The following is a 21,573-nucleotide window of genomic DNA, read 5'->3' as shown; positions in this document are numbered from 1 at the left end:
GAAAATATTTTAAAAGGCATTATATGCAAATTCCCCAAGATATGGTTTGAATTTATTATTTTGGAGTTCTTGATAAGGCTTCAAATTGGGACAATGATTCAACAAAATCTGAAACAATATTATCACTGAGACGCCAATTCCTTACTTAACTTTTAAGTTAAAAAGGAACAAGTACAGGGCTCATAATGAGGTCACTCATATACTGTTGCTGATACATGGTTTTTTAAGTTATGAAAAATTATATTTTAAGTCATTCAAAAGAGAAAATACTGAAAATTTATGAAAGTCACAAAATCGGGAAAGTGGTGTATCTCTTTCATTCTCTATTTATCCTGAGTCAAAAACAGAATCTTAAGGGAACATTTTGTTTAGTAGGCCTCTGCTATTTTTGAGATGACAATGTATGGGAACAAGTAAAAAATCAGAATTTGACTTCTTATAAGTTACTGAAGCTGGCTAATGTTTCCTCCAAATCAGCAAAATAAACCTCATCTGAACTTTGGCTTCGAATTCTAAATAATATACTAAATGTACATCAATAACCCACAGGTAAATAAATGTTAAGTCGGGCACATCTAGCCTATGGAACACTATGCATGTGTTAGTCGCTCAGTCATGTCTGACTCTTTGTGACCCGCCAGGCTCTGTCCATGGAATTCTCCAGGCAAGAATACTGGAGTGTGTAGCCATCCCCTTCTTCAGGGGATCATCTCAACCCAAGGCCTGAACCTGGTTCTCCTGCACTGCAAGCAAATTCTTTACCATCTGAGCCACCAGGGAAGCCCCAGTACTATGCACAAAAAGAATAAAATATGTCTACATTAATAATATGGAAAAATCTCTAAGACTTATTAAAGAAAGTTCAAAAACAGTTAAATACAATATAATCCAGTTTCTATAAAAAAACAGAAAAGAATCCAATCTAAGAAAAGTATTCCAAGATCACTTTCATGTGTAAACACAAAGAAAAAGATCTGGATGTATACATACTAAATTAGTACTAGAGGTAAATGCTGGGTGGGGAAGGGGGATGGGTAACAAGGACAAAAAGCTGGGCACAGCAAAGGAGAAAAGAAACTAAAGGGACTTTAACTTTATTCACATGGAATTTTTATAAGAATGCATTTATTTACCCCTTATATAACTTAAAGTTGGCATTAGTGAATATTATAATAAAACACATTACCCTTGCTCCTTTGGTTGATTGTCTCCAGTAACTTTTCCACCCTTCTTCCGAACGTATGTAGCACCAGGAGAATTTTCAAGAGCCTCAACATCTACTTTTAGAGACATACTATCCGATGAGGGCAAGTGTTTACTAAGACTACGACAGAACAACAGTTTGTTCAGGAAGACAATATATATATATATATACATTTATATTTTGCCAATGTATCTATGCCAGTAGGAAAATAGTCTTTTTTTGGGTTCCCTTCATCAAAAAAATATTAAGTCTTCTATAGAATAACAAGTCAGCAGATCATAAGGTCAATTATAGATACTATATTGTGAAAGGAGAACTTGAGAAAGGAGTCATAATCATTTATTCCTTAACTTGGTAATGTACTTCAAAGTGGTGGCTTAATAAAAACTCTATTCCAAAACAGTTATCATGCTTATAAAACAGATCTGCTCACTGCAAAGTTTAGACTTGTGGCTGGTTAGCATCCACCATCCCCACGTTGGTTTTGGGATCACCCATACTGGAGTAACACACAGGGTCCAAACTCAGCCAATCAGGGCACTAAACCCTCTCTTACATCAGTAACTGAGATGGGCAAGTGACCTAAGAGCATTAATTAGAATGCTACCTCAGAATCATATGCAACCACCCAATAAAATATGCTTTTTCTTATTTTTTTCCTACTCTACTTGAACCTGGAGATATATAAGCTGCATCCTGCTGACTGCATTTTTGCTTATGAATCAAACTGTATTCCATTTGAATATTACTGTATTTTTAGGCCACAGTGATCAATAAATTCTCATTTTTGCTTTTACTAGTTAGAGGAGGGGTTTTGTTTGTTGAAATTTATAACAAAAAGACCCTGGTCAAAACAGGTAAGGGAAGAGATCTAGTGTACTACTTGAGAGAGCTCTGGAACAATCAAAAGGATACGCTTTTGCCTTCTCAGGATCTACAAGTGAGTAAGCAGAAATAAGCTGCGCCAGGGTATGAATATCTTTCGGATTTTGTCTAAAAGAAGAAATAAGAAAAAGTCACTAAACAGTCTATAAAACTGGAGAAAGTAATATAAACAAGTAAAGTAACTCCCACACGTCAAATAAGAGCAATAAAACTTGGATTTCTACACTTCCACCCTTCAAAGCTTACTTCCATAGCTGTTCTAGGTCACTAATTGCCTCCTTCTTCCGCCCATATTTGAGTTTGAAGTTTGCAGCTTCCCTTATCAAGGACAAATGAGCAGGAGATTTGGGCTATAGGTTCAATAAAGAAAGAAGAAAAAGTTTAAACTACATATCTAGCAAGGCAATGAAGTTTTTATTCACTAGAGCTTTAAAATGGACCTATCCATTAGATTTCTCATCTTAAGTTTTATTGAATGCACAAAATAACATACACACACACACACACACACACACACACACACACACACAGTGGGACAGATAAATGAGTACAAGTGAAGACCAATTTAAGAATTTGGGATACAATCCATCTCCATCTAAACTGTCTACAACTAGAAGTATTACTGCATAATCAAATCTTAAAAGTTTTTCACTATAGTTCTCAAACATTAATTTAACATAATACTTCCTAGAACACTGATCTCTCTTCACTGCTAACAGTATTCATGTCACCTGTGTGTATGTACACCTGTGTGTATTAGATATTGCTATGCAGAGACCCATACTGGAAAAAACAAAGATGTTCCTATTAGAGACACACAATCATTCATGTACGGCTGTTCTATCCATTACTACCACCCATGGGCTCTACTTTAGCGGCTCTACTCTAGACAGCCACTAAAGATGAACTCTCTTATATGTAGTCATGTACAATTACTATTCTTATTTCTTGCGATTACAGACACAAACACACATACATACACTCAGGAAGGAGCTTCAGAAAATATAACTGTGCTTTTAAAAAAAAAATTTATTTTGCAGCCATTTCTTACTTCTAATAACTTTATTTGGACCTGGTATACTTAAAAACTGAATGATAGTCTAATAGCATTCCACTTTTTAAACAGTGAGTTGAAATGTTTCAATTTGCCTTAAGTATGAAATCATTACTACAGCTTTTCATTCTTATGCAAAAATGTACCCTCGCAACATTTTACTCCATTTATTTACCTGATGGTTCTGATACCACTGGATGGCTTGTGTAAAGACTTCAATGGCACTGTCAATATCTTCCTCATGGCTGTACATCGTCACTAATGCAGACACCTACCCAGTCAAAGGTATAAGTGAGTGAACAGAATTCCTCTGTCTCTCTCAGAATAAACTTTTTGAAAACGAGTTAACATTAAAGAAAGGGCAAATAAAGGTTGGTAGGCTCTCTGCTAGTACCTAATCCATTGTAAAAATTGCTAGCACATAACTAGAAACATCAAGAACAATGGGGCTTTCCAAATACAAAGGTGGTTACCTATTAAAAAAAATACCTCCTCTAAGACTAGTTGACAAATGGTTTGTTACCAGTCCACAACAAGGTAAATACAGAAGTTGATAATAAGCACTTAGAAAATTAGTTTATATAGTATAAGACATTGCCAAGACATTCCAGACATGATCATGGAAATAAACGCACTAGCATGGTTAAACTCCCATGATAAGCCGTATAAAACCAGTGAAAGCTTGCCTAGTGTGCTGGGGGGACAGCAAGGAGGCTTGTGAAGCTGGAGTGGAGTGAAGGGGAAGCAGCAATAGGAGATGAGGACAAAAAGGAAGCAGAAACAAAAAGCTGTATCATTGGGAAAAACCAATAAAATCAATAAACCTCTGGCTAGACTAATTAGAAAAAAAGATAACAGAAACAAAATATCCTGCAGATTAATATCATTAAAGATTATTTTCAGCCACATATTATATTTGATTCTAACATAAAGTAATCACAGTCCAGTCTTAAAGTAAGATTCTTCAAGAGAAGACACTACTGTAATACTATTATACATTTACTGAGTGCTATCTGTAAACAAGCTGTGCTGTAGAATGAAACAGTCCCTGTACAATAAATGCACATACCACCACTACAGAATTAATCTTTACTTTGAGACAGATGTGTTCACAGCTATACTAGTGATCTAAACCTGTGATGCTTGAATAATCAGAGAACTAAAACCTAAATTTGTTGGTCACTATTACCAAATTGTTTTAACTCAAAAGAAATCAAAAGTGAAGACATGATAAAATAATAGGCTAAGAAATTCCTATATATGGTCTTAGATTATTTAAGGCTGGCTTTCAGTGGCAATACAAGGCCTAAATAGTTCCTGACACATTTGATTTAATAATAAGTCAATGCAAAGCAGAGCATAAAATGAAATTAAATTTACACCAGAAAGCTATTATTTTAAATACTACTTCTATATTATGAATATATATAAAAAAGGCAGAAACTAAAGTGAAAACAAAGAAATATCAGATACACCATGAACTTATATTAATGCCATTACTTTTTCAGTCTTAAACTATTTTAGTTATAAACTCACCATGCCTGGTTTATGCTTTAACTCCTCTATGCTTCTCAATATCAAACATGCTTTGGAAATATTACCTTAAGAGAACAAAAACAAAATCAGCATCACATTGAAGAAAGCATCTCATGGAGAAAACAGAAAATTTAAGAGTCTTATTTTAGAACATCTCTAAATACTCAAGCTTTGGGGCCTCGGAAATAATGTATTCTATCAATATTTACTCAGTTTGCCAACAAAGGAAATTAAATCCTAAAGAAACAACATACTTTGCTTGTGCCCACAAAGTTAATGACAGAACTGCTGTCTGAAAAGTCTCCCAACTCTCAGCCTGTTGAATTCCATTTCTCTCTTTGCAGAGGGTAACTTAAAGGTAGGAATCCTTCCTTAAAGGCCTTGAAACTGTTACTGTAGGTATGAGCGTGCTGGACAGTAGTCCTACAATGTTGAAATGCTAGTTTTCTATTCATTGCAAACCTCAGTAAGTTACACTTTCCACAAAACAAAAACCATGACACATTCACTCTCAGTAATTAGTACGATAAATTATCTTTACAAAAATAAACTGAAAATTGGGTGAGAAAAGAAGATTAAAGGGGAAAGCAAGAAAAAGAAAAACGAGAGGTGGGAAAAGGAAAAAGAAACAAAAGATTAACATAAGAAATTTGAGAAAAGGGAAGCTGGTCTCAATAAGAAGACTTTTTAGACATTTTTTTCCCTAATTGCCAACTCCCCTCCCTTCTACCCATAAAATTTTCATTCTAGCCATCATAATATCCAAAAGATTTTTTAAATCCTCTGCTCCCACCAAACCAATCATCCCCCCGCCTTGAGAATACACCTCCTGGTTTATGGCCGACACCAGAGCTGTCTGACAGCAGTCTGCCAGAATTTTCTGTGATGATGGAAACATCCTCCATCTGTGCAGTCCAACCAGCCACATGTAGGTACAAAACTTATGCAATGTGGTCAACACAACTGAGGAATTGAATTTTAAACATTGTCTAATTTTAATTTAAACTTAAACATGGATAGTGGCTACCAAATAGAGACAACACAGCTCTAGACACTCACTCCACACTGGTTCAAAACCATAAACAAAAAAACTACTAGTTTTCTTTTAAGATTCAAAAACGTTAAGTTCTCATTAAACTTCTTGGCCTCTTTTCTACCAAAGCTATGGGTTATGAAGTATAAAAGAAGAATAAAGGACTAAATAAGAAATTTTGAAAACTAGGATGCAAAGTCACACGTATTTCATGCAAACACTACCACATGATAGACATAAGCATTTCTATACCAGACATCCATATCCAGGAAATTTAAGTATAGAACAGATGAATTCTTTGCTTCTACAGACTTTCAAGGCATAGTTTGAGAAACATTCTAACAATTTAGGAATTAACCCAAGAAAAGGCCTACTAAACTCACTACTACATCTGTTGGAGCTCATACAATCTAGCTTCATATATGGAACAGGATTATGCTTCACTATGATGCAAAAATTTTAAAAATCACATAGTCTACAAATACTTCAGAATCATTCCAACCATATATTTCCGTTAACATGATTATTTTGATCATGATGAAATAATCATGACTACCTTGGGAAATTTTCAGCTGTGCCATGGTCAGCTTAATTTCAGCAGCGTTTTCTGGATGCTGATCTGAATAGTCCTAAATAGTTGGGGGAGGGGGGGAAATCACATTTAATTTACACAACTAAGTGTACATATTCTAACTGCTTATTTCAGCCTTATTAAATTTTAAATCTAGCTTTAAAATATTAAATCTCTTGTTTTAGAACAAATGTTTAAATTTGAAAAAATTTTATTTGATACCCACTTGGCTTCAAAATTATGCTCTTGACTTCAAAATTATTAAGAAAGTGCAATAACATCAAGTTTCTAAGAAGTCACCAGCAGAAAAATAATAATTAAGATTACTATGCAGATTTTTTTTTAAGATACTAAAAAAAAAAAAAAATTATGACTCTTAACTCCTTATCCCTGTTCAGGAACATTTCCCCTGAAGATGGTCCTAATTTTACACTATCCAATTTTCCAATGTGGTCTACTCTCAGGGAATTCAATGTGATTTATCACTTCACTCTGGTTAATTAAAAATCAAGTCAGTATTTCTGTAATTGATGTTTTGGATCTAGACTTTAATTAGAGAATAAGTATTTTAAATCTAAAACACACCATTGTGTGTGTGTGTATGTGTTAGTCGCTCAGTTGTGTCTGACTCTTTGCAACCCTATGGACTGTAGCCCACCAGGCTCCTTTGTCCATGGGATTCTCCAGGCAAGAATACTGGAGTGGGTTACCATTTCCCTCTACATTAACAAATCGTTAACTACTGTTAAATTGATCTCCAAATAAAAAGTATTCTTCAGAGTTTATGGCAAACATTTACTAATGCAAACTTATATAAAGAAAGCTGCAGCCCAAGAATTAATTGAAGTGACACTCTGGCATGTATCTAGTGGTATATTATCAATACTTACTCATTTTCCCATGAAATTTATAAGGCTTACATTATTCTAACACAATGAAAATGAAACAAGGCTGCAGCCATCTGACAGCTCATGAAAAACTCAAAATTCTTTTACCTGAAGCAGCTCTATTGCTTTTGTGTGCTGCTTTTCACGGCAGAGCTGGGCAGCTTGGATCAACACCGGAAGGAGACGCTCAGGACTTTGCGACTGCAAACTGGCAGATATTTTGCGACACTGTTCTGCCTAAAAAACAATATTTCACACCCCACCCCACCCATAAGCTGGTTAATTAAATCAAACATTAAGTGAACGACCAAAGGGAAAAGCATAGGGGAGGTGGAAGGAAATCAGTTGAAACAAAATCGTAGGTGAAGAACCACTTAGGTCAAGAGAGGTGGTTTATAGTAGCCTCAATTTTTTCTTATAAAAAAAAAGATTTCCACTTACTGAATATAAACTATAGGTTCCGAAAGCATTTAGGAAGAATAAGTCCTAAATATTCATTTGGATGCTTTAATTCCAGAATATTGTTTAAACACACACATATCAAGTGTCACCCTTTGCTTCAAAGCAACAAAATGTACAAGTATTTCTTGCTAAAGTATTTAAGAACAATATGACTCAGCTCTAAATAATGAAAACGTTTCTCAGCCCACTGAAAACTCCTGCTCTAGAAGAGTACAAAATCATAACTTAATTAGAATTTACACACATGAGAGTTAGAATCGACCTCATTTATAGCTTGAGGTGATTATGCACAAACTATAATGAAAGATGGCTCTTAAATCTATACTCATGACCAGCACCTTTGATTTTTTCCTTAATTTAGAGAAATTAGAAATAAGGTAATGAGAAAATTATCTCATTTACAGCTGTGAACAGTGTCTTCTTCTTAGAAGCCACCAACTGCACACCTGTACAAAGAATTGGGCAAATTACTTATTTAACAGTTAAAATTTGATACATGACATTCTGAAGTATGCATGAATTAAAGACAAAAAATGAAAATACAGACTGGACTGATACAACCATTATGGATCATGTACCATACTCCAAAAGGTTTAGTCAGGGGGACTAGAGCTCTGTTACCTACCTGATTTGTGTACATAGCAAGTAAAGCTTTGTTAAATTCTATAGCTTGCAGTTGTTTCTTAGAAAGCTTAAACTCCACTCCTTCTGCATTGGTTAACTTCACCTTCTTCTTGGAGTCAAAGACATTTTGGTCCTGACAAAGAAAAGATCACTCATCATTAACAACAATCTTAGACTTCAACTCTTTCAACACTCCAAGGCATTATTTTACGTTAACACAACAAGAAAGCTTGGAAGATAATATACTTGGTTGAGGTGCCTATGCTACTATGATGCATATAAATTTGGCTTGAGTTCTTGATTTTATCTTTCCACTAATAATGGCCTGTTTTTAGCATTTTGATTAAAAGTACAGAGGGACTGCACAAATCTTACAGTGAAAATCAGGACTACAAAGATACCTAAATTTGTAATTTCTACAAACTATCTCAAGAATTTAGATGACCGATGAGTAACGTAATTTACTCCTCTTTGACATACTGTCATACATAAACAAATGGAATGGATGGATGCGAGAGTTGGACTGTGAAGAAGGCTGAGCGCCAAAGAACTGATGCTTTTGAACTGTGGTGTTGGAGAAGGCTTGAGAGTCCCTTGGACTGCAAGGAGATCCAACCAGTCCATTCTAGAGGAGATCAGCCCTGGGTGTTCTTTGGAAGGAATGATGCTGAAGCTGAAACTCCAGTACTTTGGGCACCTCATGTGAAGAGCTGACTCATTGGAAAAGACTCTGATGCTGGGAGGGATTGGGGGCAGGAGGAGAAGGGGACGACAGAGGATGAGATGGCTGGATGGCATCACCGACTTGATGGACGTGAGTCTGAGTAAACTCTGGGAGATGGTGATGGACAGGGAGGCCTGGCGTGCTGCGATTCATGGGGTCGCAAAGAGTCGGACATGACTGAGCGACTGAACTGAACTGAAGAACGGAAGGGACTAAGTCATGCTGCACCCTGAGAAGGACAATCAGATCTCTGAGTGTCTACGAGCATAGCATTCTAGCTTTGTTAAATATTTGCAAATACGTGTTACCACTGTGCTTTTAAAACCAGGTTTTCTACTAAAGACTAAAAGGAGGCAAAGAAAAAATCTAAAATAAATTTTACTTTCTGAGGGTGAAGCTTCAATCCAATGTGAAATTATTTTAAACATACAGTAAGAAACATATAAGTCTTTAAGAAACTATTTCTAGTTGGTACTCTTATCTCACTATTTTAATACTTAAATTCACCATGCACACCACTGCCAGATTTCTCTTAAACTTTGCCATCATGGCACTTAATAAAATTTTACATTTTCTGAGGACTCCCACACCTTGATCATCAATAAATCAAAACCTTTTTGAAACTAGCTAGCGTATATGTATCTTTTGCTCTCACTGTCCCCTCAGAAGTCATTTGCATATGCTTAGGCATGGGAAATGCTTAACCTTCAAATCATATCCCTCCTGCAAGGCTCTGCTCAAATTAGCCAACTCAGAGATCTTTTTTTCCTCACCAAAAACCGCAGTTACGAAGTATCTGACTAGATATTTAAATGTGCACATTTTTTTTGAACACTAGAATGAGATTTTTAATATTACATAATGATTAAGACCATGTTTCATATTTATTTTGCATTACCTAATGGATTCAGCATATTAAAAAAGCAGAGACATTACTCTGTCAACAAAGGTCCATCTAGTCAAAGCTATGGTTTTTCCAGTGGTCATGTATGGATGTGAGAGTTGGACCAAAAGAAAGCTCAGTGCCGAAGAATTGATGCTTTTGAACTGTGGTGTTGGAGAAGACTCTTGAGAGTCCCTTGGACTGCAAGGAGATCCAAGCAGTCCATCCTAAAGGAGATCAGTCCTGGGTGTTCATCGGAAGGACTGATGTTGAAGCTGAAACTCCAATACTTTGGCGACCTGATGCGAAGAGTTGACTCATTTGAAAAGACCCTGATGCTGGGAGGGATTGGGGGCAGGAGAAGGGGACGACAGAGGATGAGATGGCTGGATGGCATCACCAACTCAATGGACATGGGTTTGGGTAGACTCTAGGAGTTGGTGATGGACAGGGAGGCCTGGCGTGCTGCGATTCATGGGGTCACAAAGAGTCAGACACGACTGAGCAACTGAACTGAACTGAATGGATTCAGCAACACACTAAAGAAAAATTCAGGAATGTTGAGTGAAGAAAAATTCAGTATATATTTATTAGGTTGGTGCAAAAGTAATTTTGGTTTCATATTATTGAACTTTGCTATTTGATACTGAATACATTCTTAAATGAATGCAGTTATGTTATATATCATTTTAATGTACATTTCTTGCTTTATAGTTTTTGCTAATGAATTATTACTTGCTGTTTATTTCATATGTACTTTAGACTATGGAAATGATGGTAGACAAAAAGCAAATTTGAGCAATTTTCTTATTCAAGTTCAAATTGAGTCATAAAGCAACAGAGACAACTCACTATAGCAACAACACATTTGGCCCAGGAACCGCTAATAAACATCCAGTGCAGTGGTGGTTCAAGAAGTTTTGCAAAGGAGACAAGAGCCTTGAAGATGAGGAGCACAGTGGCCAGCCATTGGAAGTTGACAACGACCAACTGGGAGGATCACTGAAGCTGATTCACTTACAACTGCACGAGAAGTTGCCCAAGAACTCAGTGCCCACCATTCTATGGTTATTTGACATTTGAAGCAAATTGGAAAGGTGGAAAAGCTCAATAAGTGGGGGCCTCATGAGCTGAGTGAAAATCAAAAAAATCATTGCTTTTAAGTGTTATTTTCTTATTCTACACAACAATGAACTATTTCTCGACTGGACTGTGACAGAAACGAAAAGTGGATTTTATGCACCAGCCAGCAATGACCAGCTCAGTGGCTGGACCAAGCAGCACCAAGCACTTCCCAAAGTCAAACTTACACCCAAAAAAGGGTCATAGTCACTGTTTGGTGGTTTGCTTCTGGTCTGATCCACTACAGCTCTCTGAATCGAGGTGAAACCATTACATCTGAGAAGTATGCTCAGCAAATTGATGAGATGCACAGAAATCTGCAACGCCTGCAGGCAGCATTGGTCAACAGGAAGGGCTCAATTCTTCTCCGTGTTAATGCCTGACCACACATTGTATAACCAATGCTTCAAAAGTTGAACGAACTTTTGCCTCATCCATACAAAGTTTTGCCTCATCCAACATATTCATCTGACCTCTTGCCAGCTGACTACCACTTCTTCAACAATCTCGACTACTTTTCGCAGGAAAACGCTTCCACAACCAGCAAGCAGGATGCAGAAAGCTTTCCAAGAATTCATCAAATCCCAAAGCATGAATTTTTATGCTATAGGTATAAACAAACTTATTTCTCGATGGCAAAAATGTGTTGACTGTAATGGTTCCTATTAATAAAGATGTGTTTGAGCCTAGTTACAAGGATTTAAAATTCAGGGTCTGAAACCGTAATTACTTTTGCACTAATCTAATGGATTGAGATATTTAGTACTTCACACACACTCCTCCTCACTATTTATATATCAGTTAAAAACAATTTGTCCTCACTAGCATTCCGTGGACGGAGGAGCCTGGTAGGCTGCAGTCCACGGGGTTGAGAAGAGTTGGACACGACTGAGTGACTTCCCTTTCACTTTTCACTTTCATGGATTGGAGAAGGAAATGGCAACCTGCTCCAGTATTCTTGCCTGGAGAATCCCAGGGAGAGAGGAGCCTGTTGAGCTGCCGTCTATGGGGTCGCACAGAGTCGGACATGACTGAAGCGACTTAGCAGCAGCAGCATTTCAAATTGTTCATGAACGTAAGCAGGTAGATCTTGCTGCTAAGAATCAAATGCCAGCATCAGTTTCTGGAAACCTACACCATGACAATGGCCTGCAACACCCTGTAATTATTACCTTTCAGTGCCACTATCCTACATATGTGAACCCTCTGAATCTTTGCTAAATGAGGTGAGAGATACCATACATGGCCAGAAGGAGAGCACTTTGGAGTCAGAGACTAGAATCTGACTCCAAGTTCTACCTCTTATTGGCTGTGATCTTATACAAATCATTTAACTCCTTTTAGCCTCAGATTATACTTCTATAAAATGGAGACAAGTACTGTCACCTAAAAAGATAACTGTGAGGATGAAATAAGCTGGCGCTTGGAAAATCACACAGCCTACGAAAAGAAACCAACTGTTACTTTTCTAATTCTCTATTGACTTGAATTTCAAATCTGAACTTGAAATATCTTCTCATTAAAACAATGTTCCAAAAGGTGTTTAATCTGACTCACACAGGACTCATTAGGATTGTTTATATACATGCTTGTAATATTTAACTCAGGGCTTGGATTGAGGAGGGCAATGGAGAAAGAGAGAAAACCTGCCCATGGCTCTTCTCCCTCAAAACAAAAACCACTGGAAAGACAAAAACTATAAACAGAAAACTTGCATTCAGACTTACTAGATGAAGAAATCAAAGTCTAAGCAATTTACTTCTCTAACAAATATTCAACATATAATGTTAATAATGGGAAATATTATTATAGCTATATTAATAATAATATAATCATATAGAATATGATAATTCTAATAAATAATGGGAAAAGGGTAAGATTTTAAAGTCCAGTGTATATAGCTACAAAATAGTTCTATTATTTGAACATACCTTGCAGAATCATTATGAGAGTTAAATAACACTCTCCACTGTGATTTTTGGGCTTCCCAGATAGCTCAGTTGGTAAAGAATCCACCTGCAATGCAGGAGATCCCAGTTCGATTCCTGAGTCGGGAAGATCCACTGGAGAAGGGATAGGCGACCTACTCCAGTATTCCTGGGCTTCCCTTGTGGCTCAGCTGGTAAAAAACCCACCTGCAATGCGGAGACCTGGGTTCGATCCCTGCATTGGGAAGATCCCGTGGACAAGGGAAAGGCTACCCACTCCAGTATTCTGGCCTGGAGGACCCCATGGACTGAGTCCATGGGGTCACAAAGAACAGGACATGACTGAGCAACTTTCACTCACTCACTGTGATTTTGCTGCAACTGGACTTTGTCATGGAAAAGCCTATCCTAGAACAAGGCTGGGGTAATGTGCTTCTAGTGTTAAGATATAAGTGTAGGGAAACCATGGATAGTCCATACCTTGTTAATTGTAATGATGTTATTTGCAATCACAGCTAGCAATGCCACATCTGTTGGTCTGTGAACAAAAAGTAACAGTCAAAAAGGAAGAGACCGTTAAAAAGAAACCTTATCCCCTACAAAAGACACATTTTTATAACTCACTTACTTTAATTTTATTATCTGGTTGTAAAGTTGCAAAGCCTCCTCTGTACGACCCTGAAGCTGCAGAATATAGGCCATCTGCCCATGAATGATGGCCAGTTCTGCCTGGGGGTCTTCTTCAGTCCCATCCTAAGCAAAAAAAAAATTTTTTTCCCCCATATATTCTCCAAATTGATCCACATATACAAAAGACTATATAAACAGAAAGAAAATATATAATTTTCAGGAATTTTCCTATAGAGTCAGTTTTGTTAAATTTAGGAATTGCCATCAAAACAGGGAAGCTTAAATGAGAATGGCAAAAAGAAAGATTCTGGAAGAACATGGTAACAAGTTCAGAAATATTATTCACTGATCATTTCTTCTTTAAAACCTAAGAATTAATTTATATTTATATGACTTTAAAATGAAATGCATAAGGCATATAAAATTTTTGTATTATAATTTCTCACCCTAAGAGATTCTATCAAATAAGGGTTTCTGTTGATCTTATTCCATCAAATAAGATTCCAGAGGGTTTCTGTGACTCCTATTTAATGAATCAGCATCATTTCAAAAAGTCAATAAATACTACAAAGAAGTCTACTACAAATTTATATTAGCTACAGTATAATATCTGGGCTTAAACACAGTGGAATACTTACAGAGTCTTCTGAAAATGAACGGCGGCAGAGATCTATAGGAAAAAATGTTTTTAAAATTAACATTGCTGGGTAACTCTCATTTCTTTCATGTTCCAATGAGCAAAAACAAAATTCTTAGGCAGAAGATTTAAGATAATTTTGATAACAAGCAAATTTGAGATTTATCATTAGCATCAAACACATTACATAAATATCAATCCTTGATTATTCTTGCTCTTTGGCATTTTCTTTTACTTGTAATCCCTGTTAAAATTTTTTTAAGGGAATTAAAAATGTATAAATGCAACAAACGTTGACTGCAAAAATTCAGTTATAGAAAAGTATAAAGACAATACTCCCGCCGCCCAGAAGTAACTACTCTTTAGCATTTCAGTTATTATTTTTAATGTAAATGCACAGTTGCATTTTTAAACAAAAGTGGGATTTTCTACTATTTTGAAACCTCCCTTCCCCCATTAATATACTATGGACATCTTTATAACACAGATACATCTACCTTATTATTTTTAACATGAATACTGTTAATGACCACATGGTAATCTATTCTATGGTTATAATGAAACTATGTAGTCCTCTAATAGGACAGAAACACACGTTTCTTAATTTTTGTTCTTATGAACATTCGTACATATATATATATGAATGTATCCAGTTTTTCCTTAAATTTCTAGAAATGAAATTCTTAGATCAAAGGGTATGCAAATTTCAAAATCTGCTACACTGCCTCAAACTGCCTACTGCAAAGCATCTACTACTTTCATATTCAAACCTCAAACTATGTATGAGGGTGTCCTCCATACCACTTCAATGCTAGGTATGATCCAGAAATCATAATTCTTACACACAGTTTTCGCCTCATGGTGCTCTAACCTTGGCCCTTGTTTTAACCATCAGTATTAATAAACCAGAGCCTATTTCATCTTTTTTTCCTTCCTATCATTCACTGCAGTTCTACAACATCACTTTCATAGCTTCCAAGGAATATGTATCCAGAAGCAAGTTGAAATATTTCAGGAGTTGAGACCAGTCATTAAGTTATCTAATAAATTATTTTCTTTTTCTAGTAATAGCTTTCAAGTATATAGGTACTGTATATGAAACATACTAAGTGGAGTGAAAATGTGCTTGAATAGTGTTATCAATGCACAAATATAGTGTATACTCAGGCACACATACAGGCACAGTTACTGTACTTGTGTACTTAATACCAATAATAATTATAACATTTACCAAATGTTTATTAACTCTGTTAACTTGCATTTAAAATTCACAGCAACTTGTTCAAAAACCTACTACTCAAATTTAGGTTTTGGCATGGCTGAGTATGGACAAGTAGACTGGTTTAAGGATAAGAAACCAAGAGAGAGACACAGTCAGAATACCAAGTGAAGGCTAGATGGATTCTGAGAAATTTCCACTGCATCAATAATTTCCACTTAAAAACGTCCCAGAAACCAAATGTAGGTTTTGGAAATACTTTGCGAAGTTATATGCATGTTACGTTTACATATAATTTTAACAAGTGTCCAACCTTCAGCTTTTTGCAGAATTCTCATCGCCTGGCTCAGCTGGCCTTGTCCTATAAGAGCACACGCAGTATTGTAGCATAGCTCATGCGTGCCTTCTTGGAGACCCAAGTTCTCCTGCCACAGAGCAAAACAGCAGTCAAACACCAGACAAGAACAACGTTTCATGGCTGTATGCACATACAGAGATACTCACTGGAACCACTTTTTCCCAGTTGCTTTGAGCTGCAACAACTGCTGAAAGATTTGTTTTTCTCTCCTCATCATAATCATCTTGGGAGTTTCGGACAAGATCTCTATATACAGCCAGGCATTCATCATAGCGTTCTAACCGGTATAACTGAAGAGATAAATAGCAGATCAAAAATCAGAGAAGACAAGTATTGTGTTATATCCCTAACCCCACATAAACCCTTTTTGGAACTGTTATATAAGAAACCTAATTCAACATAATGTGGGAAATTAACTGTTTTTCCTTTACAATTTTTCAATTAGTTCTGCATGCTACTAATACTTCCCAAAAGTTACTTGCAATGAATCTCTACTATACTGCATATTTGTAGGCATGATTCAGTGAGAAAAGCCATTGTATCAACTCCCATCTTGAGGTGAGGTAAGTGTCTAAGTGGGTTGTAAAAGAAAATCATTCTGTAGAAATCAACCTTGCTACCTAAGTCTGACTCAACAATAAAAAAAAAAATTTCCCAGAAGATTACTAAGCCCTAGTAAACAGGAACAAAATTAGATATTAACACAAGGGCTTACTATTTCTAGGTGTTCATTATACTTCATCTTCATTACCCCTTCCCAGAAACCAACTATTGTATTGGGTAGTATCAAGTGTACACAACATAATTCTTGCTTATTCCATTCAAGTTGTTCTCAAAGGGCAGTGAGAACTGCCACTCTGGGTCAATTAGCCTACCATGTATGCAAAGACGGGTACCCTTTATCAATACCAAAACGCAGGCATTCACCCTAAACTAACCCAGCTTACATGAAATGTGTTTTATGGACCTATAATCCATAAATGTGCCCAAATTTTTCTTTGTTAAACTAACACCACCTTTTAGGGACAATATATAATTCAATACAACATTATTTGCCCTAAACTGACATTTTAAAAAATTTTAAGAGGGTTTTGCTAGTTCTAGTAAAACATTTCTGTTTTGTTATCATAAATAACCTTATAGGCTTATTTGTATGTCTCAAAACTCTTTGAAAATAAGGTATTTCCAGAGATTTCATGAACCATCTGAATTCATCCAAATTCTTATTCATCATGATTTTCTTCATTTTACACTTAGAATAAAATACCAGTTAAAAACTATAAAGACTACTTCAAAACTATAGTATATAAACTTACTGGCCTTCATCTTTCCAACTACAAAGTTCAAATTTCATAGGATAGTTCTTAATTTCCCAACTACCCCGAGGAAGTCATTTGTTCATAGAACACTACACATGCAGTTGCTCATACGAAGATCAAGAAGAGGGAATATGTTGAATTGGTTTGGTAGCAAGTTTAATGGAGCATCAGGATGGGCTGGGGTTCCTCATCCCCACTCCCTGCTCTAGGCAGAATCTCGTTCACTTAGGATGACTGTCAAACAGGGATTTTAAAGCAGTAATTACCACTTGTCCATAAAGCTCCTTTAGTTTGTCTGTCTGCTGGTTGGCACTTTCTATTGTCTTCAAGGCATTCTCAATTCTGTTCAGCCTATACTCACAGTATGCCTTCTCAAAGGAAAGAGAGTTACTGAAAAAGCAAAAACCAGTATGTGATTATTAGCTAGCAGAGCACCCACTATAAGCCAGATACTGCTCTACGCACACTTGATACATATTAAGTTATTTAATCATTAATAAGATGACAAATGCTAGTGACCTGTCTAAAATCAGACAGCTTAAAAGTGATAGAAAATACTACATTCATTTCCCAAGGCTCTCTTGTTTTCATGGATATTCTTACTAGAATTACTGGCCTTTTGAAACAAATATAGAAGAATAAAATTCTGAATTAGCTAAAAACTGTTTTAGATATAAAGACAATCTCAACATTGTTTTAAATGTGTTGTTATACAAGTTTCTTAAATCTATTAATCAAATAATAAGCCATAAAATGCTGTTTTAACTTGTTAAAGAATAATTAGCAAAGAAAAAGTAACTAGAAATCTTAAAAGAGCACAGCACTTGTAACTAAACAACTGGTAAACACACAACTACACAGAACACTACTTATGCACATAGACTTAAGAATTCATCTACATGAATGTCACACATGAAACTCATTTTGAAGTTTCAACCATAATATATAAGGAAAAAACCAATATCAAGCAGATGGCAATATCCTTTACTCACTAGACTTAACAAAATACTATTTGAAAACTTCCCCACCCCCCACAAAATCACCCAAAATCAAAACACTGAATTTTAGTATAAACATGTTTATTAGAGGAAAACAGGATACCTTTTTTGGGGGCTTCCTTTGATAACCCTTTTATTTTTAATAAAGTCTAAAATTTTTTTTTAATCTATAATACATGCAGTTGGCCCCAGTAAAAAAAACAAAAAGGTATGCACTGAAAGGTTTTACTTCCACTGTTATTCAAATCTACTATGCTCTCCTCACCTCCTACAAGTGACTATTTTTATTTATTGCTTCTGCATCAAGTGTTTGTCTTTGCAAATACAAAAAATACACATAGAAATTCTTATATCCTTATACAGAAGGAAGTATACAATACACTGTTGTGTACCTTATAGACATTAAAGAATAAATATGATACAACCTGCATTTCAATACACATTTCATTTGGGGCTTAGGCATAACTAACGAAAATGAAATTACAGTAACAATTCAGAATTTAGGTTCACATTTCATGAAATGAAAAATGAAATAACAATAAAAAACTGCTGGACTTCCCTGGTGGTACAGTGCATAAGAATCCACCTGCCAATGCAGGAGGACACAGGTTTCATCAATCCCGAGTCCTATAACTGAGATCCCACATGCGCTGCAACTACTGAAGCCCACACATCCTGGAGCCTGCACGCTGCAACTACTGAAGTCTGTGTGCCTACAACCTGTGCTCTGCAAAAAGAGAAGGCACCACAAGGAAAAGCCCACACACTGCAACAGAGTAGTCACTGTTGGCTGCAACTAGAGAAAGCTTGCACAGCAACAAAGATCCAGCGCAACCCCAAAATAATAACAGTAATAAATTAAAAATGACTATATATTCTAAAGACTGCTAAAGAACTCTGAAAGATCTTGGCCTAATATCATACTCACCTAAACAGTTCTCAAAGGAGACAGGCACAGAGGTCAGGCTAAGACTGCCAAACCATCCTAGAGACCATGACTTACACATCCCTACTCTACATGTTCTGCCCTCCTCTGTCCCCCACCCCTTTTTTCAAATTAAACTTCTGCTGAATTGCTCTCCCTACATCCTTCAAGAACTCTTGTGACTCTTATGTATGGCCCATGCTCCTCCAGAGTTTCCCTTTTTCTTCCTTTCCCTTCAAAGGGAAGATAGGTGTAATGAAAAGGCTCCTTAAGGCATGACAGAACAGAGGTTACTACTGCTCTTTCCAGTTTCAGAAACACCACTGGGAAGCAAGAGGAAAAAAGAGGAAAGGAAGGAAAAAGGTAAAAAAATCACTGAATAATGGGGGGAAAACATGGAAATGGTTATAGCTGTGGTAAATGTGCACAAGCAACTAATTAAATCACTTACTTGGCAAACACTTTGGTGTGAGTGTTGATGACATTCAAGGCTTCCTTGAAACTTCCATTCTGGATAAGGCATACCACTTTACAGTGCAGGGCAGTAACATCATCTTTGTTGATCTGCAGTACTAGAGAGCAATTTTAGGGAAGCAATTTTTAGATCCATTCGCTTTGCACATTTCCACCTAAGGAAGCTACAACACCAATTTTACTGCAGCAGAAATGAATGGTCAAAATATTTTTTAAATGGCTGATCTTTAAGAAGTGACAATAAGAAGAGCTAGTTAGCCTTTCCAGTGAGATAGCTTCTCAAGATGCATGTAAAAAAAAGTACAGTGAAATAAAGAATGAAGCTATTTTCTATTGCTTTTTCATCTTGGGACGCATGGTATATCCTACACATTTCATTACTTCACAGGGAAAGAAAAAAGTTCACATAGAACTTAGCAGCAAATGACAGGTTTGATTATAAGTTTGTCACTAACTGCCTTGAGGTATTGGGCAAGTCATTTGACTGCCAAATGTCAACTTTCTGGTTGCAAAATGAATATGAAAGCACTACCTATTTTACAAGGTTATTAAGAAAATTACATGAGAATACTCTGTATAAAGAGTTTGTATACTGTAAAATATACAATTTATTTTGCTGGCAATATTTCCAAGCATCATTCAAAATTTCCCTTTTCAGCTAATATAACTAAACCAGAAATACAAGGAAGAATTCAGTTGGCCAAGTGTCAATGCTAAACAGCTGTTCAGTGTCAAAATGACTAGGATCACTCCTCGTGCTTTTGGGCAACTATAGGAATTCAACTCCCAGTCTAAGAATCAGAGTATTTTCTATCAATTAAGAAAATATATACTGGAGAACAAACTGACAGTCCTTGCTGATTAAAGAATGCCTGCAAAATACTACAGTGCTGATTAATATTGGTTGCAGGCCTAGCCAAAGGCCAAAGTTAATTCAAAACAAGTTTAAGAATCAAACAATGCTCATTAGTAGCTATTTTCCTCAATGTGTGAAATCACAAAAAATGCATTGTGGGCATAATCACTTCTTTTCACATTAACTCAGCAATAGGTTATTGAAAATCCATACTTGTATGTTACAGAAACATCTTGTGTGTTATTACTGCTTTGAACAGTCAAATCCTGTCCAGGTAATTACATTTCCAAACCGAACAAATACAGGCAATATCTTCAGTAAATAATTTAGCACGACAGAGAGCATTAAAAAGCATGGCTATATTACAGTTAGGTAGTAAATGATAAAAGAATATAATGAATTGAACGTCACATCGAAGACAGTTTACTCGAAAAACGAGCAGTTACTGGACAAAAAACAATACACCTTTCTTTTTTGCAACATTATTTCAAATGTTAGTGCTTTCACACACACATTTTCTTGTCTAGGACGCTGGAGGGATTCTATCTGTGGGAATGACAGGCCTAACATCCAGATCCAGCCCTTTCCTCTACCATGAGTCTGTACAGCTTCCACTTCGTCAGCACTAGCTTCCAAATTACGTGTCCCAGGCAGGTTCCTCCCCCGCGCTGCGGCCCAAAAGGAAAAGCTCCCTTAGCAATACTGTCTTGATCACTCCACTACAAGAAAAGCGAAAAGGCGGCAACGTGGAGTATTTGCGAAATAAGGCGTGAAATCAACGGAGTAAAGTAAAAACAGTTTACAGAAGACATTGGGAGCTGCGGTCTCTTTAAATCCCTCCCTCGCTTCTCGCTGGGGGGAGCTAAAGAGGGAAGTACACGTGGCTCTAAGCCACCCAGGACCCAGAGCTGGCCGGGTTGAACAAATGGACGGCGACCCCCGCCGGCTGGACGTTCCGGCCCTAGCGGGCGGCTGGGGTCTCCTCTGCCCGCATCTGCTCGGAGACGGTCGCGCGCGTCGCAAGGGGGCTGCATCCTCCCACCCGCCCGGCGCTATGCGGACACTTACTCTTGTTGACGGTTTTGAGAGCGCGCGTGAAGTCACCGTTCTGGCCATAACGGTTCACTTCACTCCAAAGCGCAGGCACCGAAACCCCCCCACTGCCGCCGCTCGCCATCTTGGAGGAGAGGGGAGCCGACCTCTGCCCCGGAAGAGGATCTCGGAGGTGGGCAAGAGAAGACGGA

At 36.8% G+C, this 21,573-nt stretch overlaps 1 protein-coding gene across 2 annotated transcripts in view; it reads right to left on the bottom strand.

Annotated features, from left to right (window-relative positions):
* The window catches only part of SRP72 (signal recognition particle 72), a 26,823-nt gene extending 5,250 nt beyond the window's left edge, over positions 1 to 21,573 (bottom strand). The window contains exons 1-16 of one of the 2 annotated variants that reach the window (XM_068974845.1): positions 21,398 to 21,573; positions 19,451 to 19,571; positions 17,343 to 17,466; positions 15,904 to 16,047; positions 15,713 to 15,824; positions 14,182 to 14,213; positions 13,542 to 13,666; positions 13,394 to 13,451; positions 8,258 to 8,389; positions 7,279 to 7,407; positions 6,269 to 6,341; positions 4,680 to 4,744; positions 3,319 to 3,414; positions 2,336 to 2,439; positions 2,120 to 2,197; positions 1,187 to 1,324 (exon numbers count right to left, since the gene is read on the bottom strand). In XM_068974845.1, coding sequence (XP_068830946.1) covers positions 1,187 to 1,324; positions 2,120 to 2,197; positions 2,336 to 2,439; positions 3,319 to 3,414; positions 4,680 to 4,744; positions 6,269 to 6,341; positions 7,279 to 7,407; positions 8,258 to 8,389; positions 13,394 to 13,451; positions 13,542 to 13,666; positions 14,182 to 14,213; positions 15,713 to 15,824; positions 15,904 to 16,047; positions 17,343 to 17,466; positions 19,451 to 19,571; positions 21,398 to 21,506 — 1,640 coding nt within the window. In that variant the 5' untranslated portion in view covers positions 21,507 to 21,573. The remainder of the gene's footprint in view (positions 1 to 1,186; positions 1,325 to 2,119; positions 2,198 to 2,335; positions 2,440 to 3,318; positions 3,415 to 4,679; positions 4,745 to 6,268; positions 6,342 to 7,278; positions 7,408 to 8,257; positions 8,390 to 13,393; positions 13,452 to 13,541; positions 13,667 to 14,181; positions 14,214 to 15,712; positions 15,825 to 15,903; positions 16,048 to 17,342; positions 17,467 to 19,450; positions 19,572 to 21,397) is intronic. The other variant, XM_068974846.1, reaches the window with a different exon arrangement.

This window comes from Capricornis sumatraensis, chromosome 7, assembly GCF_032405125.1.
Source record: "Capricornis sumatraensis isolate serow.1 chromosome 7, serow.2, whole genome shotgun sequence".
Classification (NCBI taxonomy): Eukaryota; Metazoa; Chordata; class Mammalia; order Artiodactyla; family Bovidae; genus Capricornis; species Capricornis sumatraensis.
Note: the sequence above shows the minus strand (reverse complement) of the source record. Positions and strands in the feature narration are given on the sequence as shown.